The 20,917-nt window shown below is 43.1% G+C and overlaps 1 protein-coding gene across 3 annotated transcripts in view; it reads right to left on the bottom strand.

Moving 5' to 3' along the window:
* The window catches only part of rps6kc1 (ribosomal protein S6 kinase polypeptide 1), a 139,922-nt gene that overhangs the window by 106,639 nt on the left and 12,366 nt on the right, over positions 1–20,917 (bottom strand). For 2 of the 3 annotated variants that reach the window (XM_078404889.1, XM_078404890.1), the window contains exons 4-6: positions 15,531–15,646; positions 3,156–3,249; positions 1,454–1,507 (exon numbers count right to left, since the gene is read on the bottom strand). In XM_078404889.1, the coding sequence (XP_078261015.1) occupies positions 1,454–1,507; positions 3,156–3,249; positions 15,531–15,646 (264 nt within the window). Of the gene's footprint in view, positions 1–1,453; positions 1,508–3,155; positions 3,250–15,530; positions 15,647–20,917 lie in introns of those variants that run through there. The other variant, XM_078404891.1, reaches the window with a different exon arrangement.

Genomic DNA, 20,917 nt, shown 5'->3' with positions numbered 1-20,917 from the left:
CACCTTGTCTGTTTCAAGTCAAGTCAAGTCAAATTTATTTGTCACATACACATACTCGATGTGCAGTGAAATGAAAGTGGCAATGCCTGCGGGTTGTGCACAAAAAGAATTACAGTTACAGCATATAAATAAAGTTAATAAGTTACTAAACATAGCACAAAAAGTGTCGACAAAAATTTAGTCTCTGGGGTTATAAAAGTTGACAGTCCTGATGGCCTGTGGGAAGAAGCTCCGTCTCATCCTCTCCGTTTTCACAGCGTGACAGCGGAGGCGTTTGCCTGATCGTAGCATCTGGAACAGTCCGTTACTGGGGTGGCAGGGGTCCCTCATGATCTTGCTTGCTCTGGATCTGCACCTCCTGATGTATAGGTCCTGCAGGGGGACGAGTGTAGTTCCCATGGTGCGTTCTGCCGAACGCACTACTCTCTGCAGGGCCATCCTGTCCTGGGCAGAGCTGTTCCCAAACCAGACTGTAATGTTGCCGAACGATTCCAAGGCATAATGTCCCCAATTATAAACTTTCCGAACTGCTGCCCCTCCTGGCCCAAAACACCCACAAGCTCTACATCCCACCTGGCTTACTTCATTTGTCCGATAAAGTGTGCCCTTTCCTTTCTCTCCTTCATATTTGGCAGAACTATCAGTCAACACATTCTGGCCTTCTTTTCCCAAATGTCTTCAAATTGTAAAATATTACCTCAGATACCTCCTTCATTTTCCCTTCAGTCATCTTCCCAACCTTGTTGGTGTATGGATGGCTATTTGCAATTATTGGGAGAGAGTCTGGGAATTTCAGGAAATACTCCACATTTGTAAAGGGTTTATGAACAGGTCAGTGTATGATATCCTTCAACATACAAAAAAGTGCCCACCGGGACGACACCTGGACGGTGTGCTTAATCCAGGGACTCTAATGGGGATTTGGTCATTACAGTCAAATCATCAACTGAAATAGAACTGCAATTCTGGGGAGAGAGAAAACAATTTGAACTCAAAGGCCTGCAACACTTCAGTGCTATGTGTTAACGGGTTGCAGCCTTTCTCAATGAAATAGCAGACCAAGGCCCCATCCGTCCACCCAGATGAATGCAAAAGATTAATTGACTTTTGGAGAGCTGGGATTATCCTGGCCATCGCTTCTCCGTCAGACAGCTTCCTTTATCTCATTGTTTTCACATTTCCAATGACAGCTTGCACCGTACAAATTCGGCATCACAATTCTGACATTGACAGGAATGACCATGTTCAAAGAACTATTGTACAGGTGGAAGGCACGATACATCCGTGATAGTGAAAGGCGCTATGTAAGAGCAAGCGTTCCTGTTTCAGATAAAGGACAACTCATTTATACATTATTAAATAAACAACAGCTGCCTTGTATCACAGGGCCCAGCTGATGCACGGTCACATTCAGAACAATTATAGGATAATTAAAGACATTCTGGCATCTTACCACCACATTCTGATTGACTACTGAGCGTGACGTCATCGAAGAAGTCTCTCCGGACTAAAAAGAATACAAAAAGAGGCAGTCAGAATCCTACTCACTGTGACATTTAATTCAATTTTAAGTATTGGTGGGTAAAACACTGATTTATTCCAATTTTCCCTCTTCCATCTTTAGGTATTTCAAAAGCTCATTTTTAATTAATTTTAAGCTAAAAGCGAATTAAAAACCTACATTCATTTTTGATAATCCTGTGAGGTACAATAACCGGCCTATTCTGAAGCCTCTGGTGCTCCAACCAAATCATTTGACAATCATACTCATACTTCTAAATCACTGTGTCCCCCGTCCTGGAAGAAAGCTTTGCACTGCAGGAGACTTTCCAAGTTCTCCCAAAATAAACAAGAGGGTTCAAATAGGTTTTAAAGACTTCAAGTGCGTAGACACAAAAAGCTGGAGTAACCAAGCAGGACTGGCAGCATCTCTGGAGAGAAGGAATGGGTGACATTTCAGGTTGAGACCCTTCTTCAGAATTGCATTTCTGATCCCAATCCATGTGTGTAGTCTTAATAGACCCGGTCCAAGAAGAATGGATAACTAACATTTTCTTGTCATTATCACCTCCCCCAAAATGTGGGTAAGCATTGGTTAGAGGGATATGGGCCAAAGGGCAGCAGATGGGACTAGCATAGATGGGGCATCTTGATTGATATGGACAAATTGGGACAAAGGGCCTGTTTCTGTTTGGCTCTGTCTTACAATAAAAGTGATGTTAGGGAGGAAAGTGTCTTGGTAAGAGGTCTTGTATTCTACAAATGGCCCAGATTAATTAAGTAGCAGCTCTCAAGAAAGAAAAGGATAAATAGAAGATACTTATTCCAGTTTTGTGACAGCAATTTTTTTTCTGAAGCTTAACTCCTTCTCAAGCATAGTTTTATTTTGAATTATGGTCCTCAAGATAAAATGGATATTGAGAAGCCACATCAGAAATTATAGTTCATTGTGCCATCTCCAGAGACTGGCTAGAGCATTCAACAATAATTTGGCTTTGAATGGTTCCTTTGATGCAACAAAGCTTCACAAATGGCTTCAAAAGAGCAATATCAACTTTTGACACCAAAACCAATGCAGAATAGTTTACCATGTCCACATTCATTAGGGATGTGATTTGTGACCTGTAGAGTATTGCATCACTTTTTTTATTTCGGAATTTTAATATCATGTTTCTATAAAAATTAAATTTCGGTCAAATAAAAAAAACTTCACAATCTAACTCTGAAATATGGTCAGAGGTTTAAAACAGCAGCACCCTGCACAGACCAGAGGAGATCACGTGACATGATTATCAAGTGATCATCCAAAGCTGATGATACCCTAGCATGCAGTGCTCGCGGATAAAACAAGTGGAAGCCAAACATTTAAAGGATTGAAGCCAAGTCAGTTGTTGAGCCCCACCTCCAATTGTTAGTGCTAACATGGTCACAGATAACATGACAGCAATGGAATGATCTAACCAATAATCATTCAAAAGAAAAAGTTTGGGGCCACAGGAAATCTCAGTTCCACAAGTCTTTAGAAACAAAAGCTAATGGCAACATTCATACCAAAATGTTTTCGGTTAAAAAAAATAACTTTGAATACACCAAAATTTGTTGGATTCGGAATTCAAGCTTTGGTGTTCCAGCTTTTGAGTTATGCCCCTGCATACCTTCAGAACTGCCATCCGATAGACTATCATTCAGCAACTCCGATGAGGGATCCACTGGACCAATGAGTTCTGAACCATCGTGAACTTCGCCATCCTAAAAGAAAACTTGCAAATGTAATCAGGCCAAACCAAAATCTGGATTGCCCCCATGAGGCCCATTTAGAGCATCCGATTTTATAGCTTTGCGTGACCTGCACCTTGATCAGGACAGTGGGCTCTCCAACTGTGCTCTCATAGGCTGGCAGGGTGGCTATCAGTCAATACGTCAAAATAAAAATGTGCACAGAAACTGACTACAGATAAAACTCTAATAAATTCATGACCTAAGATTAGAAATGGAATCTGCATGTTGAAGGATTTGACATGAGCTTCTCAATCTCAACGTATGCATCTTTAATTCCTCATCCAAATGCCAAAATTCCAGGTCTGACCCTTTATACCCTTTATGGAGCAACGGTTTAGCATAAGTTAATGTTGGACATCTTTAGACTGAGAAAGGAGAAATAATAAGAAAAGGACAGAGAAATTTAACAAATATTCTGTGTCTTCGAGAAGACACAGAAAACCTCTCCAAAGCGGTTCAAACTACAATTCCAAAATGAATGGGAAAGTTTGAAACATACAAAAGTCTCACTGAGTTTAAAACAGAATATACAAGAATACAACACAGGAACAGGCCCATCGGTCCACAATGTCAGTGCCGAACATGATGCTGAGATCAACTAATCTCAGCTCCTTGCAGGTGATTCATATTCCTCCATTCCCTGTAAATCCATAGACCCATCTTAAAATCTCTTAAATGCCACCTTGGTGACTGCTTCCACCACCACCCCCGACAGCATGTTCCCAGGGTCCACCATCCTTTCTGTAAAAACGTTGCCCCAAGCAACTCCTTTAAACTTAGTACTTCTCACCTTAATGTTATGCTCTGTTGTCTTCAACATTTCCACCATGGGAGAAAGATTCCGACTGTTTATCTGATCAATGCCTCTCATAAATGTATATACTTTGATAAGGTCTCCCTTCAACCTTCAATGATCTAGTGAAAGCAATTCAAGTTTGCTCAACCTCTTCTTGTAGTTAATTCCGCCTATTCCACAATATGCATTCTGGCATTCTGGCAAACACTTTCTGCATCCTTCCCATTATGAGGTAACCAGAACTGCACACAATACTCAAAATGAGGCCTAACCAAAGTCTTATAGAGCTGCATCATGACTTTAATTTGGTTTAGAGATACAGTGCAGAAACAGGCCCTTCGGTCCATCAAGTCCTTGCTGACCAGTAATACCCGTACACTAGCACTATCCTTATACCTGAAGGACAATTTACAATTTTCACAGATGCCAATTAACCTACAAATCTATACGTCTTTGGCGTGTGGGAGGAAACCAAGCACCCGTAGAAAACCCACGTAGTCATGGGAGAATGTACAAAACCCCATACAGACAGCACCCATAGTCAGGATCAAACCCAGGTCTCTGGCGCTGCAAGGCAGCAACTCAACCGCTGTGCCACCATGACTTTGTGACTCTTTATGCTCAATGCCCCAACCAACCAATGAAGGCATACATATTATACATCTTCTTTACTATTCTATCGAATTGTGTTCCACTTTCAGGGAATTGTGAACCTGGATTCCAAAATCCTTCTGCATATTAATGTTGTTCAGGGCCTTGCCATCAACCATATACCTTCCTCTTACATACGGCCTTCCAAAGTGCAACACACCGCACTTGCTTGGGTAAACTCTATCTGCTATTTGTCTGCCCGTTTCTGTAGCTGATTTATATCCCGCTGTATATTTTGATAGCCTTCAGCATTGTCCACATCTCCAGCAATCTTGGTGTCATCAACTAACCAACCAATCTACATTTATGTCCAATTCAGTTATATATAATCACAAACTTCGGAAAGCAGCACAAATGCCTCCAGAACCCTCCTGGTCACAGTCCTCCAGCCTGAATAACCCGAATCCTTCCACCACAACTCTCTCTCTCTCTCTCTCTGTCAAGGGATATGGGGGAAAAGCAGGAACAAGGTACTAATTCTGGATGATCATATTGGATGAAGGTGCTGGCTCAAAGGGCCAAATGGTCTACACCCACACCTATTTTCTATGTTTCTATAACAATGGGATCAATTGTGCTCAAGCTGAGTCATCAACCCTTCCCATACTTTGACTAAATTAGGGGGCTAACAGGCCACCATTAGCCACACCTGACAGGCACCCAGAAGATGAAGCTGGCACGCTGCTACAGGTGGGCCTCTGGCAATGCATCAAGGAAGTCCTAGCCCCGAAGCACCACATTGACTACTGTCTGTAAAAGGCTTTTTAAGCATTCTTCAAATACCTCCAATGGTCAAAGACATATAAAACGCTCAAAGTAGATATAAATAACCAAATACACAAAGAAAGCTTAATAATTTAAAAACTGAAAATAAAATTATCACTCGACAACAAAGCTTGTTTATCTTTCTCCCTCCAGAGGGTTACCAACCCCATTCAAATTCAGATGAATGGGGTCACCACACTTGCAACACTGCAAAGCTGAGTCCAGGATGCAAAGGGCATCTGGTTTCCCCATTCAGTGTACCACTACATCAACGACAAGTCCAATGACAGAGCGGACGGAGCGATGCACTGCACAAGTGCACCATCTGAGGTTTGAGACCCCGACAGCTGGCGGTTCTTTTCAGAAACACCAGCTGTCAGGCAGCAAGATCTGGCCCAACAGACAAAGAGGCAGACGAAGAACAAACCAGCTTCCACGCACATCTTTTACATTTTAAAAAAAAAACAGGTTCCAAAAGTGCCTTATACTCAATTATATACTTTGATCAGTATTAACATAGGAAAGCAAAAACTAATTTGAACACAACAGTGTTCCACAAACAACAAACCAGATTTTAAACAAACTGAATTTTTTTAGTGATGCAGATTTATAGATAGAAATTAGTGTCCTGAGATCTTTTGAATGCAACTGAGGGATAATCAATGCACATCATTTAGATTTAATTTAGATGTATAAAATCATGAGAGGAATACATCGGGTAGATGCATAGAGTCTCTTGCCCAGAGTAGGGGAATCAAGGACCAGAGGACATAGGTTTAAGGTGAAGGGGAAAAGATTTAGGGGGTAACATTTTCATACAAAAGATGGTGGGTGTGTGGAAGAGGCTGCCAGAGGAGGTAGTTGAGGCATCGACTATCGTTATGTTTAAGAAACAGTTAGACAGGTACATGGATAGAACAGATTTAAAGGGATATGGGCCAAATGCAGGCAGATGGGACTAATGTAGCTGGGACATGTTGGTCGGTGTGAGCAAGTTGGGCCGAAGAGCCTTTTTCCATGCTGTCTGACTCCATTTATTTACAAAGCTAATAGATTTTTCTTCAGTGCAGTTGATTAATTCATACCCACACCATAATCTAGGTTCCCGATTATGTCCCAATTATGCTGCGTTTCATTAAGAACATTCCTTCAACATTTCAGGCTTGCAGCTATTCTATGTCAAAATATCAACAATACTTTAAATTGCTGGGATGATCCCTAAATAACAATATTTTCAAGGAAACATCTAATGATGTAATAAATTTTATAACTACCGACACTACAAAAGGTACAGTGAACATACGGAAAGCAAACCTATTCATTCTAACTAGAAATGACCTCTGAAGAGCTGTATTTCAACACAAATGAAAATGTCCACTACAATGGAGAACACTGAAAATCAGTATTACGTTTGCTCACTTTTTCTTTAAGTAACAGACTCTAAAAGACATCATCCAGAAAACGGCATCAAAACCTTGTCACTTGCAATAATTTTCCTGGTCACTTGGTGGCACCCAAGTGTTTCCCACAAACAAGCCCTCATATTTCGCTTCGGCAGCTTACACCCCAGCAGTATGAATGTTGACTTCTCTAACTTCAAGTAACCCTCTCTCCATCCCTCCCCCTTCCCGTTTCTCCGACCAGTCCGACTGCCCCTGATTACATTTTATCTCTGTTTGCTTTGTTGTCACCTTCTCCTAGCTACCAGTGATCTTATTCTACATTTTCTTTGACCTACATCCCTTTTGATGTCTCGTACTCACACCTTAAACTACCTTATCTGTGTCTCCCTCTCCCCTGACTTTCAGTCTGAAGAAGGGCCTCGACCCGACATGTCCTTTTCTCCAGAGATGCTGCCTGTCCCTCTAAGTTACTCCTGCATTTTGTGTCTATCCAAGGATTGAATCACTGGCCAACAAGTTGTTTACCAACAATTTCTGCCATCATTTGACAGGGATAGCTTGATTATCAATACATGAAGGAATTGACTGGCCACGATTAAATGAAACTGGGGTAATTTTAATGTACAATAGTAGAAGACAGGCAATGAAGAATCAACAGCTTGATTCAGAACTGTCCAGGTTTTTATTTTCATTTAAATCACTGGGATTAACAATTGGGAAATGTTAAATGGGCTGCTGAGCCTATCAATAGGTTTTCTGATATTGCTATTAATTTTTCTGTTAATTTAAATTCCTGATTATGCAAATCAGCTATCAGACAAATTCACAAGCACTCATCCGATGCATTTTTTATATCTATATACTAAAACTCTCGTTTGTTTGTTTGTTCATGAACTACAGCCAAAACGGTACAGGATAGCACGACAATTTTAGGCCCACCTTACTCACCGTTGTTCCTTTGGTGCTAATGGAAGAAATTTCATTGAAATTGGTGTTATATTTTTAAAGTTATTCATATTTTAAAGTTTAAATCTATCTCCTAGGGAGGGAGGGAGGGAGGGAGGGAGGGAGGGGGGAGGAAGGGAGAGGGGGAGAAGGGGGATAATGTGGGGGGAGGGGAAGGGAGGGGAGGGGCAGAGCAAGGGGGAGGGAGGGGGTTGGAGGGAAGGGGGGAAGGAGGGAGGGAGGGAGGGAGGGAGGGAGGGAGGGAGGGAGGGAGGGAGGGAGGGAGGGAGGGAGGGAGGGAGGGAGGGAGGGAGGGAGGGAGGGAGGGAGAGGGAGGGAGAGGGAGGGGGAGGGAGGGGGAGGGGGGGGAGAGGGGAGGGGGGGAATGGGGAAGGAGAGGGTGCTGCACCAATGCAGGAGAGGTTTGGGCCCAACGGGTCCACTTGGTCTAGTAAACCACTGAAAAAGAACAAGGGCATAAAATGTTAAATTAGTGTATTTTTAAACAATAGTGCCAACTTTTCCTCCCCTTCAGCATCATGTATAGGGCTTGGAATAAATGTTAATATTCCATACATTAAATCAAGAGTGAATGTTATGAGCAATGGCTACATTTACAATACCCTGATACATCACGAGGAGATTAAAGGGCCTGCCTCACTTAGGCGATTTTAAGGCGACTGCCGGCGACTAGGCTGTCGCCGACAGTTCGCCGGGGTGTCATGGGCATGATCGTGAGGAGTCTTCCAAAGATCATAGTGGATCGTAGTGGATCTCGGCGCGTCGCCGAGAAATAAAACGGTTTGAAATTTCTCGGCGACAGCTGGCTTGTCGCCAGGCATCGTTGCTTATTGCGGGCGCTGTCGCATGCTGTCCCCAGGTTTGATAGGTTCTCTTAGATGCATTTAGAAGCACATAATATTAAATAGGTAGTCATTTCAAAATACCATAAAATGCTTGTGTTTAACCAATTTATTTACCGTCAGGACATTTGACAGGTAGATTGGAGGTGACAGTTTGACGGTCAGGTAAGCGTGGGAATTTTCGCGATGTTTTTGGCCTCAGCCATTACATTTAAAGTGGGCTCCAAACCCAGATATTCAACCCAGAAACCAGATATGCATCTCCCTTACATTTTCAAAGAATGCCCACACTTTTCACAAAAATCCACTGAACCACTTTAAAAAATGTTTTTAATACAGCTATTAGTAAACTGGAAGTAAATCCTGTTTATTCCTTGTTACAGTGAAGCTTGGTTTTTAAGTAACCCATACAAGATGTTATAGTTCAAAACTCTCAAGTACTTACCGACTTGTCAGTGATTTCAGCGAAAACCAGGACGCTGGAGAAGCATTGACAACGTGGGAATTTTCGCGATGTTTCAGAAGATGTTGTAATCTCGACCTGACTCGGCATTGTCGTGGTCATTGTCGTCGGGTAAAAGAAAAGTTTGGCGATCTGCTACGACTTTGACAGTCGCCGGCAGTCGCCAAAAAGATCGCCTAAGCGGGACAGGCCCTTTAGCAAGATTTAGAAGACTGCAAGGTACCCCTCCAACTTTCTGGTAGTTTAGACCTGACACTGTGATAGCACCTTTAATTCTGAGTCATATTGTAAGATAAAAAAGCATTCCTAAGTGCACATACTGAAAATCCCCTATGCGTGTTAATTGGTGCATATTGTATATGGTATATTAAATGAATATTGTACATTCAAAATTAAACAGCGCCAGTTTCCAAAACCTTTTTCCAGTCATCCGCATTACAGTGCAAAACACACAAGTACCAGCTCAACACCAAAAAATGTGTCCCCATTTCTCTTTTCAGAGCTCGGACTCAGCGACGATGGGAGAGATCAGGCAATGTCAGACACAGGCCTGACTGTACTGGTGCCATGGCCAGGGTGCCCCTGAGTTTGGTAAAAAGGGAAGAGATGAACCAAGGACCAATATTAATGAAGCTGGTGCCAAAAGGATCTGCAGATGCTGGTTTACAAAAAAAATAACAAAGTGCTGGACTACCGCAGAGGGTCAGGGTGCTGAAGAAGTGTCCTGACTCAAAAAATCGTTGACGCTTGTGCTCCCGAGATGCTGCCCGAACCACTGAGTTACTCCAGCATTTGGTGTTTTTTTAAACAATGCTGGTGGTTGGAAGATGCTAGATCATTTACGACTTTGTTGACGATGAGGGGGCAGAGAAAGAAAAATTGAAATGACCAAAGCCATGATCAGCACTGTGGTGTCCAGTAGCAGACTGAAGATCAAAGGAGGGGGGGGGGGATTGTACAGAACTGGGAAGATAATTGAAGAACGCGGCATTGTTGCTTTGGAATATCCCAGCGTGACACACACAAGACAGACTGGGTTGATCCAGGGGTGTGTCCAATTACATTGAAATGCAAGACTTTACAGAGAATGCCAAGGGCAAAAAAATCTTTTTTGTGCACAATCCGCAGGCATTGCCACTTTCATTTCACTGCACATCGTGTATGTGCATGTGACAAATAAACTTGACTTGACTTGACAAGGGCCCCATGCAGAATTGCCCTGTCAAAATTTCAAGAGTCCTGAACAATCTCGCCTGACTTAAGTGCCGTGCTGAAGGATTGCTGAACTAATAGAAAACAAAATAAAAGATTATTCATTCCTTGAGATCTGCGTGTTGCTGGCAAGGCTATTATTCATTAGCCATATCCAAATACCTTTGGTAAGCTGTCCTCTGAACTGTTGATAGTTTTGACCCAGCAACAATGAAAGGCTAAGCAATACATTTCCAAGTCAGGATTGTGTGAAACTTGGGAAGGAAATCTGACAGTGCTGTCCCTTCCTTGTGCATGCTGCCCTTGTCCTTCTTTGTGGTAGAGGTCATGGGCTTGTGGGTACTATCAATGTGGCCCATGAGAGTACTGCTGCACCCCAGTGAAGATGCTGTACACTGCAAACAGTGTGCACTGGTGGGGGGTAGGAATCGAATGCTTTGGATAGTGGATGGGTACATTGGATAGCAGTAACAGGATCATTCCGAGTCAGCATGGATTTACGACGGGGAAATCATGCTTGACTAATCTTCTGTAATTTTTTGAGGATGGAACAAGGAAAATTGACAGGGGAGAGCCGGGGACAGGTGTCAGTGTACCTTGACTTTCAGAAAGCTTTCGACAAGGTCCCACATAGGAGATTAGTGGGCAAAATTAGAGCACATGGTATTGGGGGTAGGGTACTGACATGGATAGATAATTGGTTGGCAGACAGAAAGCAAAGAGTGGGGATAAATGGGTCCCTTTCAAAACGGCAGGCAGTGACTAGTGGGGTACCGCAAGGCTCGGTGCTGGGACCACAGCTATTTACAATATACATTAATGATTTGGATGAAGGGATTAAAAGTAACATTAGCAAATTTGCAGATGATACAAAGCTGGGTGGTAGTGTGAACTGTGAGGAAGATGCTATGATGTTGCAGGGTGACTTGGACAGGTTGTGTGAGTGGGCGGATGCATGGCAGATACAGTTTAATGTGGATAAGTGTGAGGTTATCCACTTTGGTGGTAAGAATACGAAGGCAGATTATTATCTGACTAGTGTCAAGTTAGGAAAAGGGGACGTACAACGAGATCTGGGTGTCCTAGTGCATCAGTCACTGAAAGGAAGCATGCAGGTACAGCAGGCAGTGAAGAAAGCCAATGGAATGTTGGCCTTCATAACAAGAGGAGTTGAGTATAGGAGCAAAGAGGTCCTTCTGCAGTTGTACAGGGCCCTAGTGAGTCCGCACCTGGAGTACTGTGTGCAGTTTTGGTCTCCAAATTTGAGGAAGGATATTCTTGCTATTGAGGGCGTGCAGCCTAGGTTTACTAGGTTAATTCCCGGACTGGCGGGACTGTCATATGTTGAAAGACTGGAGCAACTAGGCTTGTATACACTGGAATTTAGAAGGATGAGAGGGGATCTTATTGAAACATATTAGATTATTAAGGGGTTGGACACGTTAGAGGCAGGAAACATGTTTCCAAAGTTGGGGGAGTCCAGAACCAGGGGCCACAGTTTAAGAATAAAGGGTAGGCCATTTAGAACGGAGATGAGGAAAAACTTTTTCAGTCAGAGAGTTGTAAATCTGTGGAATTCTCTGCCTCAGAAGGCAGTGGAGGCCAATTCTCTGAATGCATTCAAGAGAGAGCTAGATAGAGCTCTTCAGGATAGCGGAGTCAGGGGGTATGGGGAGAAGGCAGGAACGGGGTACTGATTGAGAATGATCAGCCATGATCACATTGAATGGTGGTGCTGGCTCGAAGGGCCGAATGTCCAACTGCACCTATTGTCTATTGTCTATTGTCTACTTAGCCCTGGGTGTTGTAGAGTTTAGAGAGTTCTTAGAGCTGGACGCACATGGTAAATGAAGAGTATTTCATCATGTTCCTGACTTGTGCCTTGTAAATTATCGAAAAGCTTCAGGACATCACGAACAACTCACTTACTACGTACGCAATCTCTGATCTGTGCTCGTGGGCATAGTGTTTATTTATGTGGTCCAGTTGAGCTTCTGAGCAATACTAATTCCCAGATTGTTGTCAGCAGGGAGCTCATATGTTGAGGGGAGGTGATTAGATTCTCTTTTCTTGCAAATGATCGTTGCCTGGCTACTTTCTAATGCACATGTTACTTGCCACTATTCACCACAGGCCCATTATCACTGAGGCCATGCTGTATGTAGGTGCGGACTGATTTATTTGTTAAGGTGTATCAAATGGAACTGAACATTGTCCACGGCCATTTTCCCAATGTTAAAGGCAAGCGTTGTACATGTACTGGAACAGCTGAGACAGAGACACAGGTTCGGTACTACAACTGGCACATTTTAGGTCCCAGTGTCTTGGCTGCATCTGTTTATGCAATTTCCCAACTGCACAAGCAATGAAGTGAATTGGCCAAGGAAAGGCTTCTATAATGGGGACAAACAGGCAGCGGCAAAGATGGATCATCTGCTTGGCATTTCTGGCTGATCGTTTTTGAAGATACTTCATCCGTGGATTTAGCACTCGCATGCTGATCCAGCCAGCGTTGAGCACAGGGATGCCCTTGGAGCTTTTTCCTTCCATTAGCTGTTTGATTTTGCCCCACCCATCAATGAACAATGGAGGACCCGGTGTGGGGGGAGCCAGAAGGAGGGGAGGGAGGAGAACAAAGGAGGAGCTGGCGGGTGTACTTTGTAACTTTGTGAGCGCCGTATATGTGCCGACTATTCGCATAACTTGTGCAGGAAAATAACTGCAGATACTGGTACAAATCGAAGGTATCACAAAAAGCTGGAGAAACTCAGCGGGTCAAGCAGCATCTCAGGAGAGAAGGAATTTGGGTCGAGACCCTTCTTCAGACCTTTCCGGTTAAGATAGCTGTGGGAATCAGTGGGTTTGTAGTAATAATAATAATAATAATACATTTTATTTATATAGCGCTTTTCATATACTCAAAGACGCTTTACAGAGATTTTGAGAACATAGGGAAATTAATAAATAGATAAATAAGTAAATAAATAAATGAACAGAGAAAGGAGACAGTAGGTGAGGTGACCTTCAGTGGTTGAAGGCAGTACTGAACAGGTGAGACTTCAGCGATGTTTTGAATGTGGTGAGTGTGGGGGAGTCTCTAACGGTTTGGGGTAGTGAGTTCCATAGGGTGGGAGCAGCGATGGAGAAAGCCCTGTCCCCCCAGTAGATGTCTGTCACTAGTCTGTCTCCTGTGATGGAGATGGTGAGATCCAGAAATGGAAGGGAGATGTCGGAGATGGTCCAAGTATATTTAGGAGCAGGATGGAAATTGGTTGTGAAATGTATGAAGTCAGTGAGTTCTGCATGGGTACAAGAGGTAGCGCCAATGCAGTCGTCAATGTAGCGGAGGTAGAGTTCGGGGATGGGGCCAGTGTACATCTGGAACAGGGATTGTTCGACGTACCCGACAAAGACCCGTTTGAAGAAGGGTCTCGACCCAAAACGTTACCCATTCGCATAACTTGGGTATGCAAACAAAGAATTTTGCTGCGCCTGGTCACATGTGACAATAAGTATTCCAATCCATTCCATTCACAACCAGATGTGCTAGCACTGCAGTCTGATCAACTGTTTCAGTTCTGTTTAGCACATGTGCAGCAGCTTCACAAGGCTGGCACCTCAACATTTTTAAGAACATCCAATCCTGCTCCCGTATACCCTGCTGCACTCTGAACCGGGGCTAATCCCCCATTTAATAATAATGATACAATGAGAAATATAAATGGCCGAGAAAATCACTGATTCCAGTAGTGTACCTTTCTACACTATTTATAGTCCAGGGTACCAGGACTGTATTTATGGTCCAGGGTACTGTTTCCGCGCTCTTCAATTTCCAAAGTAACACAAGTGGTTTTCTAGCTCCCGATAAAAATTGCATTATAGCCAATTATAGACAATAGACAATAGGTGCAGGAGGAGGCCATTCGGCCCTTCGAGCCAGCACCGCCATTCAATGTGATCATGGCTGATCATTCTCAATCAGTACCCCGTTCTTGCCTTCTCCCCATATCCCATAATTCAGCCCGCATATTACAAATAATGTTCCCAAATCAAATTATGGAAACTCGCTTTATAGCAGAACTGCCAATATGATGTCTTATGTGTTGATGTAGGTAAGTTTTATAGTTGGTAAATGGAAGGAAACGAGAGCACTCGAGGAAACTCACATGATCACAGGGAGATGTGCAAACTCCACACAGAGAGAGGTCTGGAGTGAAGCCAGGCCAATGGAGCTGAGGCAGCAGCTCTGCTAGCTACACCATAGTAGTAAAACAATGTGAAATACATCACAATTCATACAAAATATATCACACCCTCATTCAATGCCCAGTTTGCTTTTGGAAGTCTAGGAGAGGAAGAATTGCAAATGCACTTGAGCCCACGTAACCTTTAAGTGATCTATTCTATAGACAAAAGGATTGAAACAGTTAAAAAGTTATAATCTGTATGATTTTCCCCCTCGAACAATAAAAAGCGCCAAATGCCAAAAAACTATCATTCTAATAATTTGAATTGCAAAAGGGTGAGAGCATTTACTAAACATTATTGTTGGCAGCAATGCAGCTGTCCAGAAACTGAAATTACGCAGCATTTATATTAGGATGGTTTATTTCATTTTGTTTGCCGTCAACAAGATCCCAAAGGAGTTCTTGACTTACAGTCACACCAGGAGGTCAGACGGTTTGCATCCTGTTTTGTAACACACAAGGTACGAGTGCAAAGCATAAAGCACTTACCTGCCATTTCCTATACATTGTGACTTCGAAAATTGTAATTGTGGCAGAAATCTTTGTCCATGTGTCCAGTGCACACTTTGGCGATTGTTTTAGTTGATAAATGCAGGCCGACAAGCACCCACTCCACCAGTCTCTCACTGGTGTCTATTTAGATTTCTTGCCCCACTGTCATTCCTTTTGCTGTCATTGGTCACTATGTTATCGGCCACTTGCCTTACTCTTCATGATTCACTCCCTTAACTCTTCTGCCTCCATCCACCTTTTGAGACCCTCCTGAAACTCCATCTCTAAAATAAGGCTGCATTAACAACAGCACTTCGGTAATGGACACATCAAGGTGCAGCAGCTCCCCTTCCCCAACCCCCCATCATGTTTCTGGGAGAGTAATCTTTGGATGAGCGTATAAAAGAAATGTACCTTAAAGAAATCTTCAAGCTGTTTACTATTATACAAGGCTGGAACATTGGCTGAGAACTGCAAGAGATCTTCAGCGCACTGTCTTCTCTCTTCAATCACAAACTTGTCAAAACGACCTACAATAGAATATGCAGTAATTAAAACGGGAAACCAAAATTCTCATTTACTTCAACTTTAATTATACCCATTACTTATCTGGTCAGAAAAAGTGCATTGCTCATTGCGGAAAGATTTAATCAAAAGGTGCTCTCAAGATGGAGTAAATTGGCAATAATCCAGTAACTAACTTCATAACAGGCGAGATTCATTGCAAAACTAAGCTCCTTTAGCTCATTGAAACAAAGAGTGTTATCCACGAGAGACTCTTGTCCAGAAAGGGAAAAACAATGGTTCACATGACTAAATAGCACATCAATAAATACCAATTCATCTGTTGGAGCTAAAGGTTGTGTGCAGGAAGAAACAGCGAATGCTGGTTTAAACCAAAGATAGACACAGCACTGAATGCTGGAGTAAATCAGCGGAACAGGCAGCATCTCTGGAGAGAAGGAATTGGTGACGTTTCAGGTCGGGTCTGAAGAAGGTCTCGACCCAAAACATCACCCATTCCTTCTCTCCAGAGATGCTGCCTGTCCCGCTGAGTTACTCCAGCTAAAAGTTATGTACAGATCACAGGAACGTAACTATTGTCTATTACATAAATGCTTAAACTAAAAAATCTTCATACAACTTCCAAAACAAAATGGGTCATGTTATTTTCTTCAGTTTGATTACCATTATTCAATTGTGACATGTTGCCCACGTACTCCATGTCAGGAACGTTGGAAAGACTTATCTTTGCAATTATATGGTGGGAGACTTCAGTGTGACCAGTAAATGGAAATTTATTTCTGCAGAGCCAGGTCTCCCTTGGGAATTCCCAGTCAACGTTTTAAGGACGAGGATATTGTCCGGGCTGAACCTTAGCGCATTTAATTGTCCATCGTGATTACAAACAGATTAAAGACAGTCCCTACCGGACTAAATGTTCAAAAAAGTACTGCAATTGTCTGTCCACTTTGAAAATTATTTTATAATATTTTAAGAAACATTGGCAAGCCAGTTTGATAGGAAATATTTTTATAATGTTTAATAAATATTTAATAATAATAAATCAATACCAACATTTGACTAATTTGCTACATTGAATAACTTTGCACACAAAATGAAATAAACCAGTCTAAGTTATTTACAGATTATTTTATTGGTGCATAATCTCCAAATCAGATGGCCACAAATCTCTTGTCTGCCAAACAGCATAACTTCGAAACTGGGAGCAGCTCCATCCAAGACTGCAAGAAATTGCAACGAATTGTGGGCGCAGCCCAGACCATCACACAAACCAACCTCCCTTCTATTGACTCCATTTATACCTCACGCTGCCTCTGCAAGGCCAGCAGCATAATCAAAGACAAGTCGCACCCTGGCCACTCCCTGTTCTCTCCTCCCCCATTAGGCAAAAGGTATAGAAGTGTGAAAACCAGATTCGGGAACAGTTTCTTCCCAACTGTTATCAGGCATCTGAATCATCCTACCACTACCAGAGAGCAGTGGTGAACTACTATCTACCTCTTTGGCGAACCTCAAAGTAACTTTGATCGGATTTTGCTGGCTTTACTGAGCAGTAAACATTATTCCCTTATCATGTATCTATACACTGTAAATGGCTCCATTGTAATCATGTGTTGTCTTTCTGCTGGCAGGATAGCACGCAACAGAAGCTTTTCACTGTATCTTGGTACACGTGACAATAAAATAAAATAAAATAAACAAAAACTAGACACAGATACACAGATACGAACACAGATACACACGGAGAGAGACACACAGAGACAGACACATACACGGGGAGAGACACACGGAGAGAGACACAGAGACACACACAGAGAGACACAGAGAGAGACACACACAGAGAGACACACAGAGACACACAGAGACACACAGAGAGACACACAGAGACACAGAGAGACACACAGAGAGACACACACAGAGACACACAGAGAGAGACACACAGAGAGACACACAGAGACACACAGAGAGACACACAGAGACACAGAGAGAGACACAGAGAGACACACAGAGAGAGACACACAGAGACACACGGAGAGAGACACACAGAGACAGACACATACACGGGGAGAGACACACGGAGAGACACACAGAGACACACAGAGAGACACAGAGAGACACACAGAGACACACAGAGAGAGACACAGAGAGAGACACACAGAGAGAGACACACAGAGAGAGACACACAGAGACACACAGAGAGAGACACAGAGAGAGAGACACACGGAGAGACACACAGAGACACACAGAGAGAGACACAGAGAGAGACACACAGAGAGAGACACACAGAGAGAGACACACAGAGACACACAGAGACACACAGAGAGAGACACACAGAGAGAGACACAGAGAGAGAGACACACAGAGAGACACACAGAGAGAGACACAGAGAGAGACACACAGAGAGAGACACACAGAGACACACAGAGAGACACACAGAGACACACAGAGAGAGACACACAGAGAGAGACACAGAGAGACACACAGAGAGAGACACAGAGAGAGACACACAGAGAGACACAGAGAGAGAGAGAGACACACAGAGAGACACACACAGAGAGACACAGAGAGACACACAGAGAGAGAGAGACACACAGAGAGACACACAGAGAGACACAGAGAGACACACAGAGAGACACACACAGAGAGACACACAGAGAGAGACACACAGAGAGAGACACATAGAGAGAGACACACAGAGAGAGACACACAGAGAGAGACACAGAGAGACACACAGAGAGACACACACAGAGAGAGAGAGACACACAGAGAGAGACACACACACAGAGAGAGAGACACACACAGAGACACACAGAGAGAGACACAGAGAGAGACACACAGAGAGAGACACATAGAGAGAGACACACAGAGAGAGACACACAGAGAGAGACACAGAGAGACACACAGAGAGACACACAGAGAGAGAGAGAGACACACAGAGACACACACAGAGACACACACAGAGACACACAGAGAGAGAGACACAGAGAGAGACACACAGAGACACACAGAGAGAGAGACACACAGAGACACACACACACAGAGACACACACACAGAGACACACAGAGAGAGACACAGAGAGACACACAGAGAGAGAGAGAGACACACAGAGACACACACAGAGAGAGACACACAGAGAGAGACACACACACAGAGACACACACACACAGACACACAGAGAGAGACACACAGAGAGACACACAGAGAGACACACAGAGAGAGACACAGAGAGACACACAGAGAGAGAGAGAGACACACAGAGAGAGAGACACACACACAGAGAGAGAGACACACACAGAGACACACAGAGAGAGACACACTGAGAGACACACAGAGAGACACACAGAGAGAGACACAGAGAGAGAGAGAGAGACACACAGAGAGAGACACATAGAGAGAGACACACAGAGAGACACACACAGAGAGAGACACAGAGAGAGACACAGAGACACACAGAGATTGAATTGTTGCAAAATTCTAGTTCAACCACAACCTGACTACCGTGACCAGTTCTGGCACCATCTTTTAGAAAAGATGTGAAGACTTTAGGGAGAGCAAAGAAATTTAGTGGAATTATGCCAGAGTTGAGGGTCATTAGTTATGTGGATAGACTAGGGATAAACTCCTTGGAAGAGAGAAGATTGCAAGGAGAATTGATAGGGACATTTCAAATCCAAATGGGTGTAAACAGATAAAGTGAAATCTCCATTGGCAGAAGGGGTCAAAACTCGGGAGCAACATAGACTGAAAGCAATTTCCAAAATAAATTAAAAATGGCCTTGATAGTTTTGGTTAAGTCTAATTTTTTTCTATCTTCGACAATAGGGTCCACAATGTATAGCCAGAATTGATAGACGAGGCAGGTTCTGAAAGGAAAGAACTTGGGAAGAAATCAAAGAGAGGGAATAAAATAATTTCTCCTCGAGACACTTGGACTAGTATATCCTCCTCCTGCGCTGCAAACATTCTATAATTCTGTAGGCGGATAGTAAAGAAGAGGAGGAAAATCGGAGAAGGAAGTCAATGCTCTGGCTGTGGCAAGGTTTGAAGTCCAGGATGAAGGACAGACGGCCCAGAAATACTATACAGATTTAAATTTTAATTAAAATCAAAACTAATTCGAACTAATCGAAACTAAGGAAACTTTACCCAGAGTTAACAGATTAATTTGAGATTACTTGAACAGCAATTCATTGATAACCTAATGGATAACCCACGGTGAAACAGAATAGCAAATCCTAATTCATTATCAGCGTTACTTTTGAACACTGGTATTATCTCATTGACCCTGGTAAAATTAAACCTTGAAAATCAATCTAATGGCATTGATTTTTGTACTTTCAACATAAGTAGGCAATACAAGGAAGCTAGCGCAGTGAGCAACTGAGAAACTAAAGATCACCTTGAGCAAGACTGCTTGCTGGACTAAAATATGCATTATGCTTTACACATCCCATATTTGCAGCAAAAACAGACCAGATGGCAAGGAAGCAGGAGACAAAAAAATCACTGGAGGCAAAAAGGACCCTGACAGTCTTTTCAGGTGAGGCAGAGGTTTACGTGTAACTCCTCCAATCTCATCTGCCGTATCTGCTGTTCCAGGTGTGGACTCCTGTATATATGCAAGACCAAGCGTAGGCTCGGCGATCGTTTCACTGAACACCTCCGCTCAGTCCACCGAAAACCTACCTGATCTCCCAGTTGCTCAACACTTTAACTCCCCTTCCCATTCCCACACTGACCTTTCTGTTCTGGGCCTCCTCCATTGTCAGAGTGAGGCCCAGTGCAAATTGGAGGAACAGAACCTCATATTTTGTTTGGGCAGCAGACACCCAAACTTCAAATAACCCCTGCTTTCCCTCCCTCCATCCCTCCCCCTTCCCAGGATTCCGACCAGTCTTACTGTCTCCAACTACATTTTATCTGTTTGCTTTGTTGTTACCTTCTCCCAACTATCAATGATCTATTCTACATTTTCCTTGAACTTCATTCCCTTTGTCCTGTTTTCACACCTTACACTTCCTTATCTGTGTACCGACCACATCCCTGACATCAGTCTGAAGCAGGGTCTCGACCCGAAACGTCATCCAATCCTTCTCTCCAGAGATGCTGCCCATCCCACTGAGTTACTCCAGCATTTTGTGATCTATATATATGTATATTTGTGAGTATGGATATATATATATATACCTTTCCATTCTTTCATTTCACCCAATACTTCTCCTCTACACACATTGAACTTTTTTTTCTCTCTCGTTTATGATATTATTTACAGTGT

Source organism: Rhinoraja longicauda, chromosome 9, assembly GCF_053455715.1.
Source record: "Rhinoraja longicauda isolate Sanriku21f chromosome 9, sRhiLon1.1, whole genome shotgun sequence".
Lineage (NCBI taxonomy): Eukaryota > Metazoa > Chordata > Chondrichthyes > Rajiformes > Arhynchobatidae > Rhinoraja > Rhinoraja longicauda.
This window is presented reverse-complemented; position numbering and strand designations above follow the sequence as displayed.